The sequence below is a fragment of the Equus asinus genome, chromosome 1 (genome assembly GCF_041296235.1).
Source record: "Equus asinus isolate D_3611 breed Donkey chromosome 1, EquAss-T2T_v2, whole genome shotgun sequence".
NCBI classification, from domain to species: domain Eukaryota; kingdom Metazoa; phylum Chordata; class Mammalia; order Perissodactyla; family Equidae; genus Equus; species Equus asinus.
This window is the reverse complement of record NC_091790.1, coordinates 174,074,278-174,096,697: the sequence shown is the minus strand read 5'-3', so window position 1 is coordinate 174,096,697 and position 22,420 is coordinate 174,074,278. Positions and strand designations below refer to the sequence as shown.

Here is a 22,420-nt window from a genome sequence, read left to right as displayed (position 1 = left end):
TACTCTAAACAAGGAGTTTGAAAACCTCTAAGGTTTTATTGAAACAGAGCCATGCTTATTCATTTATGCATTGTCTATGACTACTTCTATGCTACCGTGGCAGAGTTGAGTGGCTATGACACAGCCCTATATGCCCCATAAAGCCCAAAATATTTGCCTTTTGCTCTTTACAGAAAAAAAATTGTTGACCCCTGTTCTAAACCATTGAACTATGTTTCCTTTGATCAAGCTATTAGGCGTTTTTTATTATGAAAGGAGGGACAAAATTATAATATTTTAGATTATATGAATATATGCCTGGTAAACCAAGATAATCAACTCAGAAACTGTTAGAAATAGTAATCTTATAAAGTGAGATAGGTTTTTTAATAATATAAAAAATTCAGTTGGTTTCCAGTTTACAGCTTGAGAATACAATGATATAAGAGATCCCCGTCTCAAGAGCAAAAAGCATAATTATCTAAAGGTAAGTGTACAAGAAATGTGAAGGACCCAAATGAAGAGAAGTTTGAAACTACACTGACTAAAATAAAAGGAGATTGAATAGATATGTCATGTTCTTGGCTGAGATGACTCAGCATTAAAAAAGACATTTGTTTTTTATCTAATTAGTTTGTAAAATTAAACATCTTATTCAGAGTGCCAAGGGGATTGTTTTAACTTGAAATAATTCTGAGAAGAAAACATGACCAAAAAAAGACCAGGAATTTTCTAAAGAATAGGTTTATGACTTCAAGATGTTAAACTGAACATATGCTAAAGTCTTGCCCTTTCACAGCAAATTTTAGATATCCATAAAATTCTATTTGAAAAAAGAAAGGGAATTATCTCTGGAATTGGAAAGGAGCAACTCTCTAAAGAAAGAAACAGATGGGAGCCCTCTCTGCAATCCCTAAGAACTGCGTTACTGATAGGCCAGGCCAGGCTTGCTGGCTTGAGTCTTCTGTGCTGTAAAGACCCCCAAGCGTGGAAGACTCAAGCCAGCAACCCTGGCCTGGCCTAGCAGTTGACAGGCCAGGAGATGACCGCACAACCACAAATCACCAAAATTAAAGAACGTAAGCAGCATAAACAGGGACAAGAAATTCAACAAAAGAGTAACTTAGACTAGAGAGAGTGGGAAAAACAGAAGACTCTAAAAGGTCTTTATTTCTCTGAGGCTTAAAAGAAGAGTTTGCCTCCACAAAATTACAGGTAGGAATTATGAAACAAGTACAGTGAATTATGAAAAAAGAAAGTATTGCTGAATATTAAAACTAAATATACATGAAGAATAGCAGATGGGACTCAGCTGAAGAGCTGATTAGTGGACTGGAAGATAGATGTGAAGAAATCTCCTAGAATACAACACAAAGTTCACAAAGGAAAAGGTAAGAGACACGGAGAACCCCACCAGAAGTTCTAATATCTGTCTAAGAAGAGTTCTAGAAGGAGAAAATGGAAGATGGACTATATTTGAAGCAGTACTGGCCAAGAATGCCTCCAAACTGAGCACACAAGGCCTTAGGATTGAAAGATCCACTAGACACAAAACAAGATTTGTATGCACACAGAGATATATAATGTATATTTTTTATTAAAAATTGTATAGACACATCAGAATGAACTTCAGAATATCTAGAATAAAGGCAAAAATCCTAAAAGTTACCTGTAAAAAAGACAGTTTATCAAACAACTCCTATCAAAAAATGACCATCTGGGGGCTGGCCCTGTGGCCGAGTGGTTAAGTTCGCGCGCTCTGCTGCAGGCGGCCCAGTGTTTCGTTGGTTCGAATCCTGGGCGCGGACATGGCACTGCTCATCAAACCACGCTGAGGCAGCGTCCCACATACCACAACTAGAAGAATCCACAACGAAGAATATACAACTATGTACCGGGGGTGTTGGGGAGAAAAAGGAAATAATAAAAATCTTTAAAAAAAAAAATGACCATCTGATATTAGACTTCTTATAAGAACTATATGTGGAAGAAGACAAATGGTCTGAGGAATAAACTTTGAACCTGTAATTCTTTATTAAGCCATTTTGTCATTCAAGAATGAAGGCAAGGGCCAGCCCGGAGGCATAGCAGTTAGGTGCGCACATTCCACTTCAGTGGCCCAGGGTTCACTGGCCCAGGGTTCGCTGGTTCGGATCCCAGGTGGGACATGGCATCGCTTGGCAAGCCATGCTGTGGTAGGTGTCCCACATATAGAGTGGAGGAGGATGGGCACAGATGTTAGCTCAGGGCTAATCTTCCTCAAAAAAAAAGGTGAAGGCAAAAATAAAGACATTTTCTTATATATGAGAACTTAAAGTTATCATCTTCAGCATGAGTATTACTGACATTTTAAGTGACACTGTATTGTATATTGCAGGATATTTAGCAACCGTGGGCCTCGTCCAACAAATGCCAGTAGCTCTCTGCAGTCATTTTGGTAAACCAGAATGTCCCCATGTATTTCATAGAAATGTGTTCCTGGTCAAGAACCACTGTTCTCCTAACTCTTAAAAGTAACATCTGAAAATTTTGCTGCAAAAAGAAAAATATGAGGCAAGCCTGGTGGCGTGGTGGTTAAGTTCACCTCCTCCACTTCAATGGCCTGGGTTTGCAGGTTTGGCTCCTAAGCACAGACCTCCACACTGCTCTTAAAGCCATGCTGTGGCAGTGCCCCACATATGAAGTAGAGGAAGATTGGCACAGATGTTAGCTCAGCAACAGTCTCCCTCAAGCAAAAAGAGGAGGATTGGCAACAGATGTTAGCTCAGGGCCAATCTTCCTCACCAAAAAAAAAGAGAGAAAAAGAAACCCAGAAGAAGTAATAGGATGCAAGAAATAATGTTGAACAAAGAAATTAATAAAGATATTAGTAAATCTAAATAACTACCATCTGAAAAAAAACATATTTATGATAAGATGATAAGTTTTACTAAATTTCCATGATAACAGGTTTGGTAGTTACATGGCTGAGGACAGAATGAAGCAAAACAAAAGTAAACTTCTCTCTTCAAATGAGACCAAAGTTATTGATTAACTTTAGTGTTTGTTAAATGGTAAGGTTAAGGGTGTTTTGAAGAAGTTAAGAATGATTTAAAAGTAAGTACTAGAAGAAAGTAAGGAAGTTATAAGCTTTCAGATCAAGGGGCGAGGGCTGGGAGTAGGGAGTAGATAGAACAAATAGAACTTGATCAGTCTGACAAGGCTGAAAAGGAGACTTGGAAACATCTATTTACCATGAAATCATGGTAGATAAAAAGCACAAAAATATAGTGTCAGAAATAAGTTTAACCATGTCAAAAAAAAAGAAAGGTAAGGGGCTGGCCTGGTGGCACAGTGGTTAGGTTTGCACATTCCGCTTCAGTGGTCCAGGGGTTTGCCGGTTCGGATCCCGGGTGCAGACCTACACACCACTTGTCAAGCCGTGCTATGGCAGGCATCCCACATAGAAAGTAGAGGAAGATGGGCACAGATGTGAGCTCAGGGCCAGCCTTCCTCAGCAGAAAGAGGAGGATTGGCAGCAGATGTTAGCTCAAGGCTAATCTTCCTCAAAAAAAAAAAGTCTTAAATTTGTTTATTGGCAAGTCAAAACTGCATGAACAGCATGATATCGTTTATATTTTAAATTGTCATTTTTTCCTGCATACATATGTTTATATATGTAAAATTCGTTCTTTTTGTTTGCTAAGATCTGGAAAGACACCCAGCTCATATCAGTGATTATCTGTAGTGTTCTAAAGAAGAAGTACATATGTATGAATTAAGTAATTTTTAAAAATCGCTGCATCTTGTTATAAAGAAGACTACAGATATAAAATTAGCCTTATATTAAAAATAAATCACAGTAATTAAAGTGTAGTATTAGTGGAATGCTGTCTATTGCTGATCACTAGAAGTAAAACAAAATAGAAGATCTAGAATGAAATTCAAGAATATATGAAATTATCATATATGATTAATATGGCATTTCAAACTAGCAGGGAGAAAATGGATCATCATTTTGGTGCTGGGGATTTGAATAGCTATTTGAAGAAATAAAAAGTGTGGGTTCCAACCTCACACCAAAATAATTTCATATGCCTCAAAATACTTAAATGTTAAAAAGTACAAAGCCACACCTGCTTAATAAACACCAGATGAAAATGTGGATGAATATATGTTGGATTGGCAAAGGCCCTTATAAACATGATGCAAGGATATCTGGGAATGTGGCTACCAGTTTGTTCTCAACTCCAAGCTACTTGCCTTTTCTCTGCCTCAGGCTGAGAAGGCCTAAGGCAGATGGGTGCTGATGAGATATCAGCCTCTTGTTCCTATCCTTGCAAAACAGACAAGCTCCTTTCCTCAAAGGTGGGATGCCATCAGCGGTAAGCCTAGATGGAGAGCAGCTCATCCTGTAAAAGCTTGACATGAGGAAATCTGTGGACCTGCATGAATGTGTTAGGTTTCCAGACTCCTAAAGACTTGGAGCTAAACAAATGGGCTGAGTAGTCTCTGTCCACAAGGTTGGGAGAGTTCAGGAAGATAGGAAAGCAGAGAGAATTCTCTAGGTACTTCTGGAGGAAGCTGATAGCCTGTGCTTAAACTATATTTCCACTGCACAAGGAACTTGTTAGATTTTCAAAATCTGTAAGGATTTCTGCCATTAAGAGTATTCCAACAACTGGACCTGAGCCCTAAAGAGCCAACAGAAAGTGAAAAACTTCCTAGCAGCTAAAGAAAGGATTGATAATTAAAATATTTGCCTAGTACAATAAAATTGCTGACACAGAAAGGTGAAAACTTGAATTAAAATTTAAGAGCACATAAGGAGATCTAAATGGAGCATGAAAAATGATCTCTTAAAAAAGTGATATTTGAATTCAAAATTCAGAGAAGAAAAAGGAACATATGGAATATTGATAATAATAAACACATTCTGGAAAAAAGAAGTGGTTCCTGAATTGAAAAACTGTGATGACTGCTTATTGAAAAAAAAAAGACTGCATATTGGAAAAATGCCTGAGTTGTTGGTTTTTTGTTTGTTTGTTTGTTTTCCTGAGGAATATTTCCCGTGAGCTTACATCTGTTGCACATCTTCCTCTATTTTGTATATAAGCCACTGTCACAGCATGGCCACTGATGGACCAATGGTGTAGGTCCGCACCTGGGAACTGAACCCAGGCCACTGAAGCAGAGTGCACTGAACTTAACCACTAGGCCACCAGGGCTGGCCCAAAAAGTTCCTGAGTTGTAATTTGAACAGATGAGAGAAAAAAAGACATACCTAGGTGTATATTCTGGTTAAAATGTGTAAATTTCTCAAAGAGGAAATTTTTACAAGCTTCCAGGCAGAAAGAAAGAAATTTTTTTTGAGTTCATGATAGTTTATATCAATGTGAAATTCCAGTTGTAGATTATTTCTTGTCTGTCACCACATGGGTACTCCCCTTCACCCCTGTGCCCACCCCCCATGCCCCTTCCCCTGGTAACCACTGAATTGTTTTCTTTGTCCATGTGCTTGTTCATATTCCACATATGAGTGAAATCATCTGATGTTTGTCTTTCTCAGTCTTGCTTATTTCACTAAGCATAATTCCCTCCAGGTCTTTCTGTGTTGTTGCAAATGGGATGAATTTGTCTTTTTTTCTGGCTGAGTAGTATTCTGTTGTATATATACCACATCTTCTTTATCCAACCATCAGTCAGTGGGCACTCGGATAGTCTCCATGTCTTGGCTATTGTGAATAGTGCTGCGATGAACATAGAGGTACATATGTTACTTTGGATTGTTGCTTTCAAGTTGTTTGGGTAGATACCCAGTGGTGGAATAGCTGGGTCATATGGTAGTTCTCTTCTTAGTTTTTTGAGGAATCTCCATACTGTTTCCCATAGTAGCTGCACCAGTTTGCATTCCCACCAGCAGTGTATGAGGGTTCCCTTTTCTCCGCACTCTCTCCAACGTTTGTTATTTTTAGTTATCATAGCCTTTTTAACAGGCGTAAGGTGATATCTTAGTGTAGTTTTGATTTGCATTTCCCTGATGATTAGTGATGTTGAACATTTTTTCATCTGTTTATTGGCTATCTGTATGTCTTCTTTGGAAAAATGTCTGTTCATACCCACTGCCCATTTTTTGATCAGGCTGTTTGTTTTTTTGTTGTTCAGTTGTGTGAGTTCCTTATGTTATGGAGATTAACCTCTTATTGGATATATGATTTGCAAAAAATTTCTCCAAATTGGTGGGTTGTCTTTTGATTTTGATCCTACTTTCTTTTGCCTTGCAGAAGCTCTTTTGTCTAACGAAGTCCCACTTGTTTATTTTTTCTTTTGTTTCCCTTGTCTGAGAAACATGGTATTCGAAAAGATCCTTTTAAGTTCAATATCAAAGAGTGTACTATCTGTATTATTTCCCAGGAATTTTATGGTTTCAGGTCTTATCTTCAAGTCTTTTATCCATTTTGAGTTTATTTTTGTGTATGGCATGAGATAATGGTCTGCTTTTATTCTTTTGCATGTGGCTGTCTGGTTTTCCCAACACCATTTATTGAAGAGACTGTCTTTTCTCTGTTGTATGTTCTTGGCACCTTTGTCGAAGATTAGCTGTCCAGAGATGTGCAGTTTTATTTCTGGGCTTTCAGTTCTGTTCCATTGATCTGTGTGCCTCTTTTTATAGCAGTACCATGCTGTTTTGATCACTGTGGCTTTGTAGTATATTTTGAAATCAGAGATTGTGATGCCTCCAGCTGTGTTCTTTTTTGTCAGTATTGCTTTAGCAATTCGGGGTCTTAGGTTGCCCCAAGTGAATTTTAGGATTCTTTGTTCTATTTCCATAAAGAATATCATTGGGATTGCATTGAATCTGTAGATTGCTTTGGGTAGTCTGGACATTTTAACTATGTTTATTCTTCCAATCCATGTGCATGGACTCTCTTTATGTCGTTATCTGTTTCTTTCAGTAATGTCTTATAGTTTTAATTGTATAAGTCCTTTGCCTCCTTAGTTAAATTTATTCCTAGGTACCTTATTCTTTTTGTGTGTGATTGTAAATGGAATTTCATTCTTGAGTTCTCTTTCTGTAAGTTCATTATTAGAGTACAGAAATGCAACTGATTTTTGTAAGTTTATTTTGTACCCTGCAACTTTACTGTAGTAGTTAATTATTTCTAATAGTTTTCCAAAGGATTCTTTAGGGTTTTCTATATATAAGATCATGTCATCTGCAAACAGTGAGAGGGTTACTTGTTCACTCCCTATTTGGATTCCTTTTGTTCTTTTCTCTTGCCTAATTGCTCTGGCCAAAACCTTGAGTACTGTGTTGAATAAGAGTGGTGATAGTGGGCATCCTTGTCTTGTTCCTGTTCTCGGGGGATGGCGTTCACTTTTTCCCCATTGAGTATGATATTGGCTGTGGGTTTGTCATATATGGCCTTTATTGTGTTGAGGTAATTTCCTTCTATCCCATTTTGTTAAGAGTTTTTATCATAAAAGGCTGTTGGGTCTTGTCAAATGCTTTCTCTGCGTCTATTGAGATGATCATGTGATTTTTATTCCTCATTTTCTTAATGTGGTGTATCACATTGATTGATTTGCAGATGTTGAACCATCCCTGTGTCCCTGGAGTAAATCCCACTTGATCACGATGTGTGATCTTTTTGATGTGTTGCTGTATTCAGGTTGCCGATATTTTGTTGAGGATTTTTGCATCTATATTCATCCACGATATTGGCCTTTTTTGTGTTGTCCTTGTCAGCCTTTGGTATCAGTGATGCTGGCCTCGTAGAATGTGTTAGGAAGCAATCCATCTTCCCTAATTTTTTGGAGTAGCTTGAGAAGGGTAGATATTAAATCCTTTCTGAAAGTTTGCTAGAATTCCCCAGGGAAGCTGTCTTGTCCTGGGCTTTTACTCTTTAGGATGCTTTTGATTACTGTTTCAATCTCTTTCCTTGTGATTGATCTATTCAGATTCTCTGTTTCTTCTTGGTTGAGCTTTGGAAGGTTGTAAGAGTCTAAGAATTTATCCATTTCCTCTAGATTGTCCATTTTGTTGGCATATAGTTTTTCGTAGTATTCTCTTATAATCTGGTGTATTTCTGTGGTATCCATTGTTATTTCTCCTCTTTCATGTCTAATTTTATTCGTCTGAGCTTTCTCTCTTCTTTTCTTGATAATTCTGGCTAGGAGTTTGTCAATTTTGTTTATCTTCTCAAAGAACCAGCTCTTTATTTCATTGATCATTTCTACTGCCTTTTTTGTTGCAATAGCATTTATTTCTGCTCTGATTTTTATTATTTCTCTCCTTCTGCTGACTTTGGGCTTTGTTTGTTCTTCTTTTTCTAATTCAGTTAGGTGTAATTTGAGATTGCTTATTTGGTTTTTTTCTTGTTAAGGCGAGCCTGTATTATGTGGAATTTCCCTCTTAATATGGCTTTTGCTGCATCCCATGTAAGTTGCTATGGTATATTTTCATTTTCATTTGTCTCCAGATAGTTTTTGATTTCTCCTTTAATTTCTTCAGTGATCAATTGGTTGTTCAATAGCATGTTGTTTAGTCTCCACATCTTTGTCCTTTTCTCAGCTTTTTTCTTGTAATTAATTTCTAGCTTTATAGCATTGTGATCAGAAAAGGTGCTTGTCATTACTTCAATCTTCTTAAATTTACTGAGGCTTGCCTTTTTTCCCAACATATGGTCTATTCTTGAGAATGTTCCATGTGCACTTGAGAAGAATGTGTATTCTGCTGTTTTGAGGTAGAGTGTTCTGTATATGTCTATTAAGTCCATCTGGTCTAGCTTTTTTAATTCCACTGTTTCCTTGTTGATTTTCTGTCTGGATGATCTCTCCATTGATGTGAGTGGAGTGTTGAGGTCCCCTACTATTATTGTGTTGTTATTAATGTCTTCTTTTAGGTTTGTTAATAGTTGCTTTATATACCTTGGTGCTCCTGTGTTGGGTGCATAGATGTTAACGTGTCATGTCTTCTTGTGGGAGTGTCTCTTTGATCATTATATACTGCCCCTCTTTGTCTCTCTTTACTTGTCTTATCTTGAGGTCTACTTTGTCTGACAGAAGTATTGTGACACCTGGTTTCTTTTGTTCGCCATTAGCTTGGAGTATCATCTTCCATCCCTTCACTCTGAGCCTGTGTTTGTCATTGGAGCTGAGATGTGTTTCCTGGAGGCAACATATTGTTGGGTCTTGTTCTTTAATCCATCTCACCACTCTGTGTCTTTTTATTGGAGAATTCAATCCATTTACGTTTAGGGTGATTATCGATATACCAGGGCTTAATACCGTTTTATCGCTCATTTTCCAGTTCCTTTGTTTCTTGTCCTGTGTGTTTTAGTCTACCGATCGTGTTATGTAGTTTTTTATGTTGTATTTCTTTGTTTTCTCCTTTTATTATTTGTGTCTCTGTTCTGCTTTTTTGTTTAGTGGTTACCCTGAGGTTTGTATTCAAGATCTCATGGATAAGATAGTTCCTTTTCTGCTGGCTTCTAATTTTCTTAGACTAAACCCATTCAGTCCCATTCCTCTTCCCCTAAGTTGTTTTTCTCACATCTTATTCCATCTTATGTTATGAATTTGTAGTTAAAATGACAATATTATCTTTGTTTCTGGTATTTTCCTTCCCTTTGTCTTTAATGCTATACTTGAGTATTTGCTATCCTGCTCTGATTCTGTCTACCTATTTAACTCCTCACTCTGTGCTTTGTAACCTTTTTCTCCCCCCCCCCCTTTTTTTTTCAGGTATGAGGACCTTCTTCAGGATTTCTTGTCGTGGGGGGTTTCTTGGCTATGAACTCCCTTAAGCTTATGTTTGTCTGGGAAAGTTTTTGTTTCTCCATCATATCTGAAGGATATTTTCACTGGATAGAGTATTCTTGGCTGAACGTTTTTGTCCTTCAATGATTTGAATATGTTATTCCAGTCTCTCCTAGCCCGTAAGGTTGTTGCAGAGAAATCCACTGAAAACCTGATGGGAATTCCTTTGTAGGTTATTTTCTTCTGCCTTGCTGCCCTTAGTATTCTTTCTTTGTCATTCAGTTTTGCCAGTTTCACTACTATATGCCTTACAGTAGGTCTTTTTACAGTGACCTATTTAGGAGATCTGGCAGCCTCTTCCACATGGATTTCCTTCCCTAGGTCTGGAAAGTTCTCTACTCTTATTTCTTTGAACAAGCTTTCTACTCCATTCTCCTTCTCTTTTCCTTCTTGAATACCTATAATTCTTATGTTGCATTTCCTAATTGAGTTGGATATTTCTCAGAGACTTTCTTCATTTCTTTTTAGTCTTAGTTTTCTCTTTTCCTCTATCTGGAACATTTCAACATGTGTATCTTCGATTATGCTGATATGCTCCTCTATGGTGTCCACTTGGGCGTTCAGGGAATCCATATTTTATTTCTTTATTGTGTCTTTCATCCCTAATATTTCTGATTGATTCTTCTTTATAGTTTCAGTCTCTTTTGTGAAGTAGCTCCTGAACTCATTGAATTGTTTCTCTACATTCTCTTTTACCTCACTGAGTTTTTTGATGACAGCTATCTTGAATTCTGTGTCCTTTAGAGTGCATATTGCTACGTCCTCAGGACTGATTTCTGGGTACTTGTCATTTTCTCCCTGGTCTGGAGATCTAATATAATGTTTGATATTGCTAGAGGGAGTGGTTCTGTTCGTTTGCATCCTGGGGTTATTTGGTCACAGTTACCACCCATCGCCACTGGATAGGAGTCAGCAGCCACGTATTCTGAGCCCTCTGTGTTCAGCCAAAATCCCAGGGGTTGGAGCCATGCTGAGTGTGTGGGAGGAGGGGCACTTTCTCCTGCATGCTCTCGGGGTTTTCTCCTCTGCTCTCACTATCTTCTCTCCTGGGTTGTTGGCTTGTTCAGGTCACCCCCTGCAAAAGCTTTCACCCCAGTAGAGGGCTTCCCTTTAGGCTGCAAGGGCCCTTGGGAGTCCTTGATGTTCCCACAGACAAATGTCCCTGTTCCCGTTCCTTCCCTCTCGGAGGCCTCCTGCAATCCTGGATCACAGTCTTTAGAGGGAGGGCGAAGTTTTCTCTTACCCCATTCCACCTCCTCCAAGGGGGGCTCCAGTCTCTCTGCCCTGCGTCCTATGGCTGTGTGGGTCTCCAAAGTCTTTGGTGTTGTGTTTGGTTGTCCTTTGTTGGATTATGGATTTTTTTTGTTGTATATTGGAGGGGAAGGATTTCTGAGAGACCTCACTGCCATGATGCTGACATCACTCTAAGAATTAAATTTTAACAAAGGAAAGTAAGAAGATGAGTACCATCAGAATTCTCATGTGCATAGCTGAAGCTAGAAAAGAATTAAATTACATCTTCACTTAGACAAAGGGCTGCAACCTAAAGATCTTATTCTCAGCCAAGCTATGTATGCCTGTCATAGTGAAAGAAAGATGTTCAAGGATATGCACGAACTCAGAAAGTACATTTCCTGAGTGCCTCATTTGAGGAAAACACTTGAGAAGGACTCTAACCAAACAAAAACAAACCAGAACAGAGACTTCATGAAGGTGGAGGATGAAAACAAGAGGAAGCAATGAAGAGGGATGAACTTTGATATATGTGTATTTAATGAATAATATTAGACTATCTGAGAATGTGAAATAGGAGTGCTAAATAAGGATTCTGGAAACAGACAAGACCAAAGTGTAAATAAAATTCTAATAAGTACTAAATTATGCCGACAAAATCTGAGAGCTATAGTTTGCAGAGAGTTCGAGGGCACTTAAGAGTAGGAAGGCAAATAAGAGTATTCAAAAGATTGTATCCTATTAGAGGAGAAGCCCAGGAGAATGATGCCATGGTGGTGGAGGAATTAGGTGGTAGTCTCATTAGGAGAAATAGGTCTTACCTGGCTTACATACAATAGAGTCAAGTGTGTTTTACTAAGAACATAGGAAGATGGTAATATTTAGTGACTTTTTTTTAAAGGAAAAGCAGAGTCGTCTGCTTTTCAAGGGGAAAAATGTAGTGGATAACAAAAAAGAAGAAATATTGTCAATTATATCAGTCATTACACTAAATGAGAATGGATTGAATTTATCAACTGGGATAACTAGTTTAAAAAACAAAAGATAACTAAATGCTATTAAAGAAAAGTTGAAGAAAAAAGAATATGAAAGTCCCTTTTCAGGTAAGGTTAACCCCATAGAAATCATAATTGTCAATATCAGATATTACTAATATTAAAAGCAATAAAAAGAATGAAGGAGAACTTTGTACTATTAAAGGCAAATCAGTGAAAATATAACATGCATAGACCTGTACACAGTAGACTACATGGCTGCCAAATCCATAAATGAAAACCTATTAAAATTCAAGGAGAAGTAGATCAAAATACACTTATAGCAGGCAATTTCAACACACCTCTCTCATTAGGCAGATATAGCATATGTAAATGTAATGATATAGATGCATTGAATAATATAATCAACAAATGTGGTTTATGTAATAGATAAGGAGAAAATCCTGCCTATATTAAATGTAAGCATGACACAAAACATAGAAGCAGACCGTTATTCTAGTTACTGTGTGGGTTGGGGGCTTGATACAGAGACAGGTCAGGGTCATTATTCTCAAAGTACTTAGAGTCTAGATGACAAAATAGATGAGCTGAACAAAGACTTTTTCGCCTGATAGGTGAGCTGATAAAAATAAGCACCGAGTGCTATGAGAACACAGTGGAGAGGGGGATTTATATCTGAGATGAGGTGGGGCATCAAAAAATTGGGGGGCATGTTGGCTTCTAAGATGAATTCCCAGAGGTAGATTATGGATAAGCCTTTGAAGAGAAGTAAAAGGACATTTCACCCAGAGAGTACTTTGAATATAGGACATCCAGAGGAGAGAGAACTTGGAATTCATGACCTGCAGATGTGACCAAAGTTTATTCTTAGATTGGAGTAAGACTGCAGGTGCTAAAATGGTAGAGAGGTGGACAGAGGACTTATCATGAAGATTCTCACAGGAGTAACCTTGGAAATTTTAAACAATGAATTGACATGAATAGATTTGCAAATGTGAAGGAAAGACTGGAAACAAGGAGGCCAGTTAGGACGCTGTTGTGGTTATCCATGTTAGAAGTGAGGAGGACCTGGACACATGAAAGGAGAGAGAGAGTAAAGTAGACAGATACAAATGATGGGAAGGAGGTAAAAATGACAGGAATGCTGACTTATTAGAAATGAAGGCTCAACAAGGAATCATGGGCAAATTCCAGGTTTCTGGGTTGGGCAGTGCATTGACTGTGATGCTGTTCACAGAGATAGGTAATATCAGAGAGTATTGTGTGTTGGAGGGAAGATGGTGACTTCAGATTTGGATTTATATTGATTTCGAGTTTTGTTGGGGTACCCAGGTGGCAGTGACAGATAAGATCTGGAGCTCGGGAGCAAAGTCTGGGCTATTAGATACAGATTCAGCAGTCATCAGTAAACTGTCAGTTGACAGTAAAGTCATGAGAGTAGGTGAGGTCATTCATGCATGGTGTTTGTGTAGAGAAAGGGAAGATCGTTGAGGACAAAAGCCTCTGAAATACATACTAAGTGCTAGAAAAATAAAAGGAGTCCAAGTGACTGTTGACCTTTGTCAAAGCAATTGTGTGTTAGAAGGAGCAGGCAGAACAAAATTACAGTGATTTAAAGAGAGAATGGGAAGTAAAGAATTCTTTACTTTAAATCTCAGGAAATAAGATGGAAATTAATATTGGAAGCAAAGTTATCAGTTGCACAAATAGTTACTGTGTCACTTGAGTAGACCAGTTATTATAAAGTTTTATAACTTCCCTGAACAGTTCATAAGATTTTCATAAATTCATAAGAGTTTGTAAAATTGAAGAGTTCATTTAGATTTCACTAATCTGTAACAGGAAACTACATATGTTACAAGTTTGTATAGATGTAAAACCACTGGATGCGTTGTTCTGTCCCTTCTCAGAATTGTCATGCAACATTATTGATGGTATCAGTAACTTTAATAACTGTTTAGAGGCTGAGTAATGTACCTTCTAGGTAATCTAGACTCTATTACAGAGAGTTTGCTGTTCCATTCAGTAAATTCAACTTTTTTTAGAAGTTAGAAATCAATGCAACATTTTTGGGTAATGATCTGAATCTTCTAAGTAAGCAAACTATATTATTCTAGTAGTTTCTTATCTAGGAAGAAGTAGCGTCTGTAAGAAGGCATTTATGTCCATGTGAATGGACATAGAGACAGCAAATGATAGCCCTGCTTGTTTCTGAGATTCTAAGAGAAGCTGATATTTAGAAGAACCTCAATTTTCGGCACAATCTCAGAACAAATTGCAGTACCAATTCAGAAAATCTCTGTTAAAATTTTCAGTAATAAGGTTCAATCAAATGGGACACTCACACTTTCATGCCACCTTCTGTGGATATTCTGTCAAATAGTGTCACTTCCTTGAGATTATACTTCAGCCAGCTTACTTTATTTGGGTTCTCAATTTTGCCATTATGTAGACTAAGTTTATGAAATGTATCCCATATTTCATGATCAAATACAGAAAAATATAGAGAAAAAGAGCTTTAGATTTCTCTAAATCAGGATAGATTGAAAAAAGAATAATTCCTAGGAGATTCTTTTGGAGGATCAACAACTTCAATCACACATCAACAGTGATCCTTCAGCAAAAAATTAGTTATTTCTGAATCTGTTTTCTCATCTCTAAAGTGAGAATATCTACTTCATAAGGTTGTCATGAGCAATGAATGAGATGACCACCTAGCACAGCACAGTTTTTGTTTCTCCAAATTAATAGACAGTCAATGCTGAGGTTACAAAATTTTGATGATTGTGTTTTCTAAATTGGTGTTTACTTGTAAGTTGTTTTTTATATGGGTTGAACTAACATAATCTAGACTTCTATAAATTATAAAGAAATGACCCTGCCCTTTTGAATTTTTAGTTCTGAGCCATTATGGTTTATCATGAGTTGGGGAAGTTGAAAGAATAATTGTAAATAATGTTATATGTATTCCATATGAAATATCCTACATAACCCCAGCCTTTACATAGAAAAGAACAACTAAATACTGCGTAAGTTATTATACTTAATTTATTTTAGTAATTTTCCAACAGCAGTAAGCATGTTAAAATATTGAAAGGTCACTCTAAAAGATTTTACTTAGTTATAAATAAAATACTTGTTACTCTGGATAGGTGACAAGGCGAAAGTAATCTAGGACTAAATAAACGTATAATTATATAAGAAAGACTGGCTGAGTTTTAGTATGTTTAGATCACTCTAATTCCATTTCAGTGTGATGGTATTCTACTTAAGATAGAAAAAGAATATTATTCTGAGTTCTTAGAAATACAAGAGTGAAATGAGAAATTGTATCAGTATTACTGAATAATATATTCAGAAAAATATTTTAAGCTGAAAATATTTTATGACATGAAAACAGGATTTTGGCAGTCTTATAACTTGTCAGATCTTTATAAACCTGTTTGATACATGCTAGCATTGCAGTAGAACTCGTAAAACTTCCAGTTTATGCAAAAGATGTATGCGTTCAGCTGTCTGGTTCATGTTTGTTCTGTAGTTAAATCAGCAGCAGCAGCTTACCTGATATGTAAATGCCAAGTGGACAGTGACTTGGTTTTATGTATTGCTGTATCTCTGGCACTTAGAATAGTATGTGGCATGTGTAAGTGCTCAATAAATGTGTTTTGAATGAATGAATGATAACTAACACCTAGGTGTTAGGTAGTTCACATGTATTAAATTATTTAATCCTCATAACAACTTCTTGAACTATGTACTATTATCCCCAATTTATAGATGGAGAAACTGAGGCACAGACAGACATTTGCCCAGTGTCACAGCTAGTAAGTAGTGGAGCTGAAATTTGAAATCAAGTATTCTGATTCCAGAACTCATACTTTAAACCACTATACTATATTTCCTCTTATAATTGAGACATCTGAAGACCTGTGTTTGGGCTAGAGGCATCTGAATCCAGATCATTAGTGAGATGATGACTACAAGTCAAATACACACAAATTGGGTGCAGTTTTAGTAAATAGCAGTAGATTTCCCCGTTTTCATATTTTTGGTACTATTGTAAATGGTATTGTTTTATTAATTTCTATTTCAGGTTCTTTCTTTCCATTATGTAGAAATACGATTGATATTTTTATATTGACCTTATATCCCACAACCTTGATAAATTTATTTATTAGTTCTAGTACGTTTTTTGTAGATTCTGTCAGATCTTTTGTATAGACAGATCATGCCATCTGTGAATAAAGACAGTTTTACTTCTTTTTCAATTTAGATGCGTGTTTTTTCTTGTTTATTGCACTGGCTAGAACTTTCAGTACATTACTGATTAGAAGTAGTGAGAGAAGACATCTTTGTCTTGTTCCTCATCTCAGGGGAAAGTGTTCACCCTTTCACCATTAAGTATGATGTTAGCTATAAACTTTTCATAGATGCCTTTATCAGGTTGAGGAAGTTCTTTTCTATTTTTGCATTGCTAAGAGTTCTTATTAGAAATGGATGTTTGATTTTATAAAATATTTCTTCTGCATTTATTGAGATAATCATGTGGCTTTTCTTTTTTAGTTCAAATGTCAACGTAACCTCACATTCCTAGGATAGCTGTACTTGGTTATGATGTATTATTCTTTTTTATGTATTTTTGGATTCTTTTTGTCAAAATGTGTTCAGAATTTTTACATCTATGTTCATTGAAGATTATTGGTGTATGGTTTTCTTTCCTTGTAATGTCCCTCTCTGTTTTTTGTTATTAAAGTAATTCTTGCCTCATAGAATGAACTGGAAAGTGTTCTCTCCTTTTCACTTTACTGAAAGAGTTTGTGTAGAATTTGTTTATTTTTTTCGTTAACTGTTTGGTAGAATTCACCAATGAAGCCATCTGGGCCTGTTGTTTTCTTTGTAGGAGGGTTTTTTTTTTCTTTTTATTTTCAGATGTACATCATATTTCAAATTCTGTGTACATTACATCATGTTCACCACCCGAATGTAGGAGGTTTTTAATTACTAATTCAATTTTCTATAAATATAGGACTATTCAGGTTATTTCTTTAGGAGTGTGCTTTGGTAGTTTGTGTTTTTCTGAGAAATTTGTCCATTTCATAGTCTAATTTATTGATATAAATTTGTTCATAATAGTCCCTTGTGCTTTTAAATCTGGAGAAACTGTACTGATGTCCCCTCTCTTATACCTCACTGGTAGCTTGTGTCTTCTCTTTTTTTTTTCCTGATTAGTTTGGCTAGGTTCGTCAATTTTATTGATCTGCTCCTCTGAATAAGAGTGTGCGGTATGAAGGTCTAGGGAAAGATGGAGGGAACGGCACTTGCACAGTCCCTGAAAAGGGAAGAACTTGGCGTTTTCAGAAAGAATAAACTGTAAGTGGGCAAGAGTAGAAGCATGGAGAGCAGTTATGAGGCTATTGCAATAATATGGGTCAGAGAAATATGGTGATGACTTGGACTACTTACAGTGGCTAATGAAGTGATTAGATTCAGAATATATTATGAAGGTAGAGCCAATAGGACCTGCTGATGACTTATATATGGAGTGATGGAGAACAGTCATGAATGATGCTTAGTCTTAGGCCCGAGTTTTGTGGTTAATGGTAGCTTTGTGAAATAGCAAAGATTGGAAGGAGCAGATTTGGGCTGTGTGAGGGAAGTAGGGTGGAGGGAGAGGCATCAAGAGGTCTGTTTTAGACTTAGTGAAGAATTTGAATGATTAGTTGTAGGAAACATTCCAGGTAAAAGAGGCAATGTTGACAACTACCTTAGCATATAACTTCCAATAAAACATTGAAATTGTGATGTACCAGGAAGTAGAAGAAACAGATAAATGTGTGATTCTTTTTGTGCCAAAGACATTGGTGTGAAGTGATTAGATTCAGGATATACCTTATGTTAACAAACCTTATAGAAAAATATCCTATTTATAGGTAGTGTATGTAATGTGAGTAACCAAGATGAACTTCCTTAGTGAAATCAAAACAGAGAATTCTGCAGTTATTTAATTTGTTGTTCTTTTGTGAACATCTTTGTTTATAAATCAGATATTTGAGGCAACTCAGGAAGATTAGGTCCAGAATCCCAGACCTCCTTTAAAACAGACCATGATACTAAGTTTAGCCCAAATAGAACTGATAGAATCTTTCTGGTGACCTTTGTAGTAGGTCCAGAAGCTGACTAACTTCCAGAAGTAGAGGGATTGAATCTCTAATTTTGGGAAATGATACACTAGAGGGAAACCACTATGTTCTCCCAGAAAATAGTCTCAGAGAGTCTGGCTAACCTATTGGACTGATCTCTTTCTTGATTAGCGTAAGCGTCCAAGTCAGGGTAAAATTGTTTCAGTCCTAAACTAAAGTAGAATCATAACAGAATATATTAAGAAATAAGAGAAAGTTTTATACTTACGCTTTTATTAAATAAAATATAATAAGCATTTAGTATGAGCAGTCCTGAGAGGACAGGGACCTTATTTGTGTCATTCATTACCATGTTCCCAGCATAAGCATAGTGTGGGTACTCTGATATTTTACATGAATATGTAAGTTAAGGAGACTTCATATCAGAAAGTGTGGCTTGTTTAGTGATTTTTTAAAAACACGTTTCTTCACTAGAGGGTGCTGTGTAAGCACTCAATACTTTTAAAAATGCAGTCTTCACATTTATTTACTGAGAGACTGGATTTTTAAATTACCTGACTTATTAAAAGCTTTCATTTCGTTTTCTTTGCTTTCAAAACAGTACTGATGGTATTGTGTATGGTAAAATTCATGAAATTGAGTAGCTGTCAATGGCAGCATTAACACAAGTGTTTCTTTTTTTCCTCCTTTTTAGGAGACTTATGACTCCAATCATGTATGCTGCACGGGATGGTCACCCTCAGGTTGTTGCTCTCCTTGTTGCTCATGGAGCAGAAGTTAATACCCAGGATGAGAATGGTTATACTGTAAGAATCACTTTTACAATGTTCCTTTTTATTTCTAAGACATTGCTATCTTCTTATTATCAGTAGTCCACGAAAAACGGTTTTAAGAAGTAAAAATTACAGAAGGCCTGGGATATAATACTGTTTGGTGAAGAAAAGCCACAGCTGAAGTAGAAAAAGGGAATTATCTGACACTTGGTACTCCCCCCTTGACACAGAAGCTGTAACACACAACAAAGCCTGTGCTCTAGAATACACACAGAGTGCTTTTTAATGGAAAACAATTCAGTGATTGGCAGGTAAATCATTTTATTCTATAACATCACTTGACTGTGTAAAACGTTACTTGGTTTTATAAAATCAGTGAGCGCTGGCAGTCTGCTTTGCGATTACAACTTTGGAAATATGTTTACGTTATATCGTGAAATAAAGAGCTTGGATCATCTCATTAATTAACCATGTTCACTTTTTTATTGTGCCATAAATACTGTTGAAAAGTTTTCCTCTTTGTCTCACACTCCCTCTGTTTAAAACGATCTTCATTTTACCCCACTTACAGGCATTAACATGGGCAGCACGTCAGGGTCATAAAAATGTAGTTTTGAAATTGCTTGAACTTGGAGCTAATAAAATGCTACAAACCAAAGATGGAAAGACACCAAGTGAAATTGCAAAAAGAAATAAACATCTAGAGGTATCCTACATATTAAATTAACTTTTTTATGGCATGTTACATTATTATTTGTAGAACTTTGTATTGTTTGTTAGAATTCACAACTGTGATAATAGTGTACCTGGCTATTATTAAATTTTTAAATATGTAATTTTCCTCCAGCCAGGTAATGAAAACTTTATTTTACAACAGTATTCATCCTTTACCAAATAAGAGGCATTTGTAATGTAGTAATTTAAAAGCTATATAAAGGGATAATAAAGACTTAGTTTGGGCCCTAGAAATAAAATTGTAATAGGTTATTTGTTTAAACATTTCACACTGATCCAGATTTTTAAAAATTAGTGTATCAAGAAAACTTGAGTAAAATTTGAAAATTTGAACATGAAATTAAAATATTTTTTAAATTTTTATTAACACATATTAGACAATTTAAAAATTAAATCCTTTAAGCTACATTTACTCCTATATGTGTAACAAGGTATATAATAAAGTGATAACATATTTGAGTATATGATCTATTGTCATTCAGATGTTAAAAGTCAATAATAAATATTTTTCATACATTACTTTACTGAGATAAACCTTTGGTCTGAATATTAAAGCTTTCAGCCAAAGGTCTATAATTTCTAAGCAAGGGTCAGACATAATACAACTGTAAAAGTAAATTATATAGTCCAAGAGCTTCTAAAACTGAGTTTCTGAATTTAAAAGCATATGACATTCCAAAGTTTCCACCTTTAATAATCAGACCTTGCCACTTTTACTGCATGTAGGATAACCCTCTATTTTTTAAGCAATCGGATAAACATGCCTATCATTTTCTAACTCAAATCTGCTTTTCCAAAATTATTCTAGAGTAAATACTGATCGCTAAAACCCTATGAAACTTCCAAAGGAAATCTACAGTTTTTCTTCTAAGCTGTGAAAATCTGAAAACTTTTTATTAGTTTACTGCATTATTAAATGTAGAGTAGATGACACCAAATTTGACATATTAAGAAATTTATGAACATCAAAGATTATTTGGAGTCATAAATTTTTTCTTAAAGTGAGATTTGATTTTATATTTTGGCTGATTATGTGACATAACTTTGACTTACTGAAAAGTTAGATTTTAAAACTAAGGAATTTTACCATATCTCTTTGAGTGTACAGTTGGGATTTGTATATATGTTTAGTCATGCTTATTACTTTATACCTACTTAACAGTGTATTTAAAGTACTACCTTAGTGCTTAATCTTTCTGAGTCACTTACCAAAATGGAATTTTTATTTTTGTTTTATATCTTGTGTGTGTGTGTGTGTGTGTGTGTGTGTGTGTGTGAGGAATTTTGGCCCTGAGCTAACATCTGTTGCCAATCTTCCTCTTTTTGCTTGAGGAAGATTGTCGTTGAGCTAACATCTGCACCAATCTTCCTCTGTTTTATGTGGGACACTGCCACAGTGTGGCTTGATGAGTGGTGCTAGGTCTATGCCCAGGATCCAAACCTGTGAACCCTGGGCAGCCCAAGCGGAGCACGTGAACTTAACCACTACACCACTGGACCAGCCCCTGTTTTATGTCTTACTGAAAATATTACTAATTATCTTCCTTGAATTTTTACCATTTTGAATTATATGTACTTTTGTTTCTTTTCTGATTATTATTTTAGGTCAAGGAAATATTTACTTGATTTTATAAAAATTATTCTCAGGGGCCAGCCCGGTGGCGCAGTGGTTACGTTCACACGTTCCGCTTCTTGGTGGCCCAGGGTTCGCTGGTTCGGATCCCGGTGCGGACATGGCACTGCTTGTCACGCCATGCTGTAGTAGGCATCCCAGATATAAAGGAGAGGAAGATGGGCACGGGTGTTAGCTCAGGGCCAGGCTTCCTCAGCAAAAAGAGGAGGACTCAGCAAAAAGAGCAGTAGTTAGCTCAAGGCTAATCTTCCTCAAAAAAAAAAAGTTATTCTCAGAATAATAAGTTGTGATTACTCTGTCCTTCTCACCTTGCAAAAATTTCCTGTATGGATATAAAATGATATATATAAAATAATACATGTGAAATAACATACAAATAAAATAATCATTTAGTTTATGTTAAGTGTAACATGATAGTATATAATAATAACTATATTTGAATGGCTTGTTAACTTTTTTCAGATCTTCAACTTTCTTTCTTTGACTTTAAATCCATTGGAAGGAAAGCTTCAACAGCTAACTAAAGAAGAGACTATTTGTAAGCTATTGACAACAAAGTCTGATAAAGAAAAAGATCACATATTTAGGTAACATAGCATGTTTTTGTTCAACAGAATACCCATAAATGAGTAAAAAATGTACATGTTTTGATTATTTGTAATAAATGTGATAAATTACTTAAATATATGATATTTTAAACTTTTACAAGTGTTTTATGGATTTTACAAGTATTTTATGGAAATGTCTGGATTTTAAGTGCTTTGTTCTCCAGAATTTTAGAAAATTTTTATATATGTGTACTAACAGTAATGAGAATGATTTTTTACTTTAAATAAAATTTCAACAATAAATTTATTTCTAAAAGGTTCTAAGATTATATTTTTGTTAGTGTTCAAACTAGACTGCATCTTGCTTTCTAATTCTTGTTAGCACATTTCTGGTAAGTTAAAAATTTTTTTTTTCTGGGGCCAGCCTGGTGGTACAGCAGTTAAGTTCACACATTTCGCTTCTTGGCAGCCCAGGGTTTGCTGGTTCAGATCCCGGGTGTGGACATGGCCCCGCTTGGCACGCCATGCTGTGGTAGGCGTCCCACATATAAAGTAGAGGAAGATGGGCATGGATGTTAGCTCA

At 36.2% G+C, this 22,420-nt stretch overlaps 1 protein-coding gene across 4 annotated transcripts in view; it reads left to right on the top strand.

The window, feature by feature from the left end:
- ASZ1 (ankyrin repeat, SAM and basic leucine zipper domain containing 1) overlaps positions 1–22,420 on the top strand; it is a 59,049-nt gene that overhangs the window by 22,531 nt on the left and 14,098 nt on the right. For all 4 annotated transcript variants that reach the window (XM_070505592.1, XM_070505540.1, XM_014838431.3 and 1 more), the window contains exons 5-7: positions 18,843–18,954; positions 19,493–19,627; positions 21,752–21,876. In XM_070505592.1, coding sequence (XP_070361693.1) covers positions 18,843–18,954; positions 19,493–19,627; positions 21,752–21,876 — 372 coding nt within the window. The remainder of the gene's footprint in view (positions 1–18,842; positions 18,955–19,492; positions 19,628–21,751; positions 21,877–22,420) is intronic.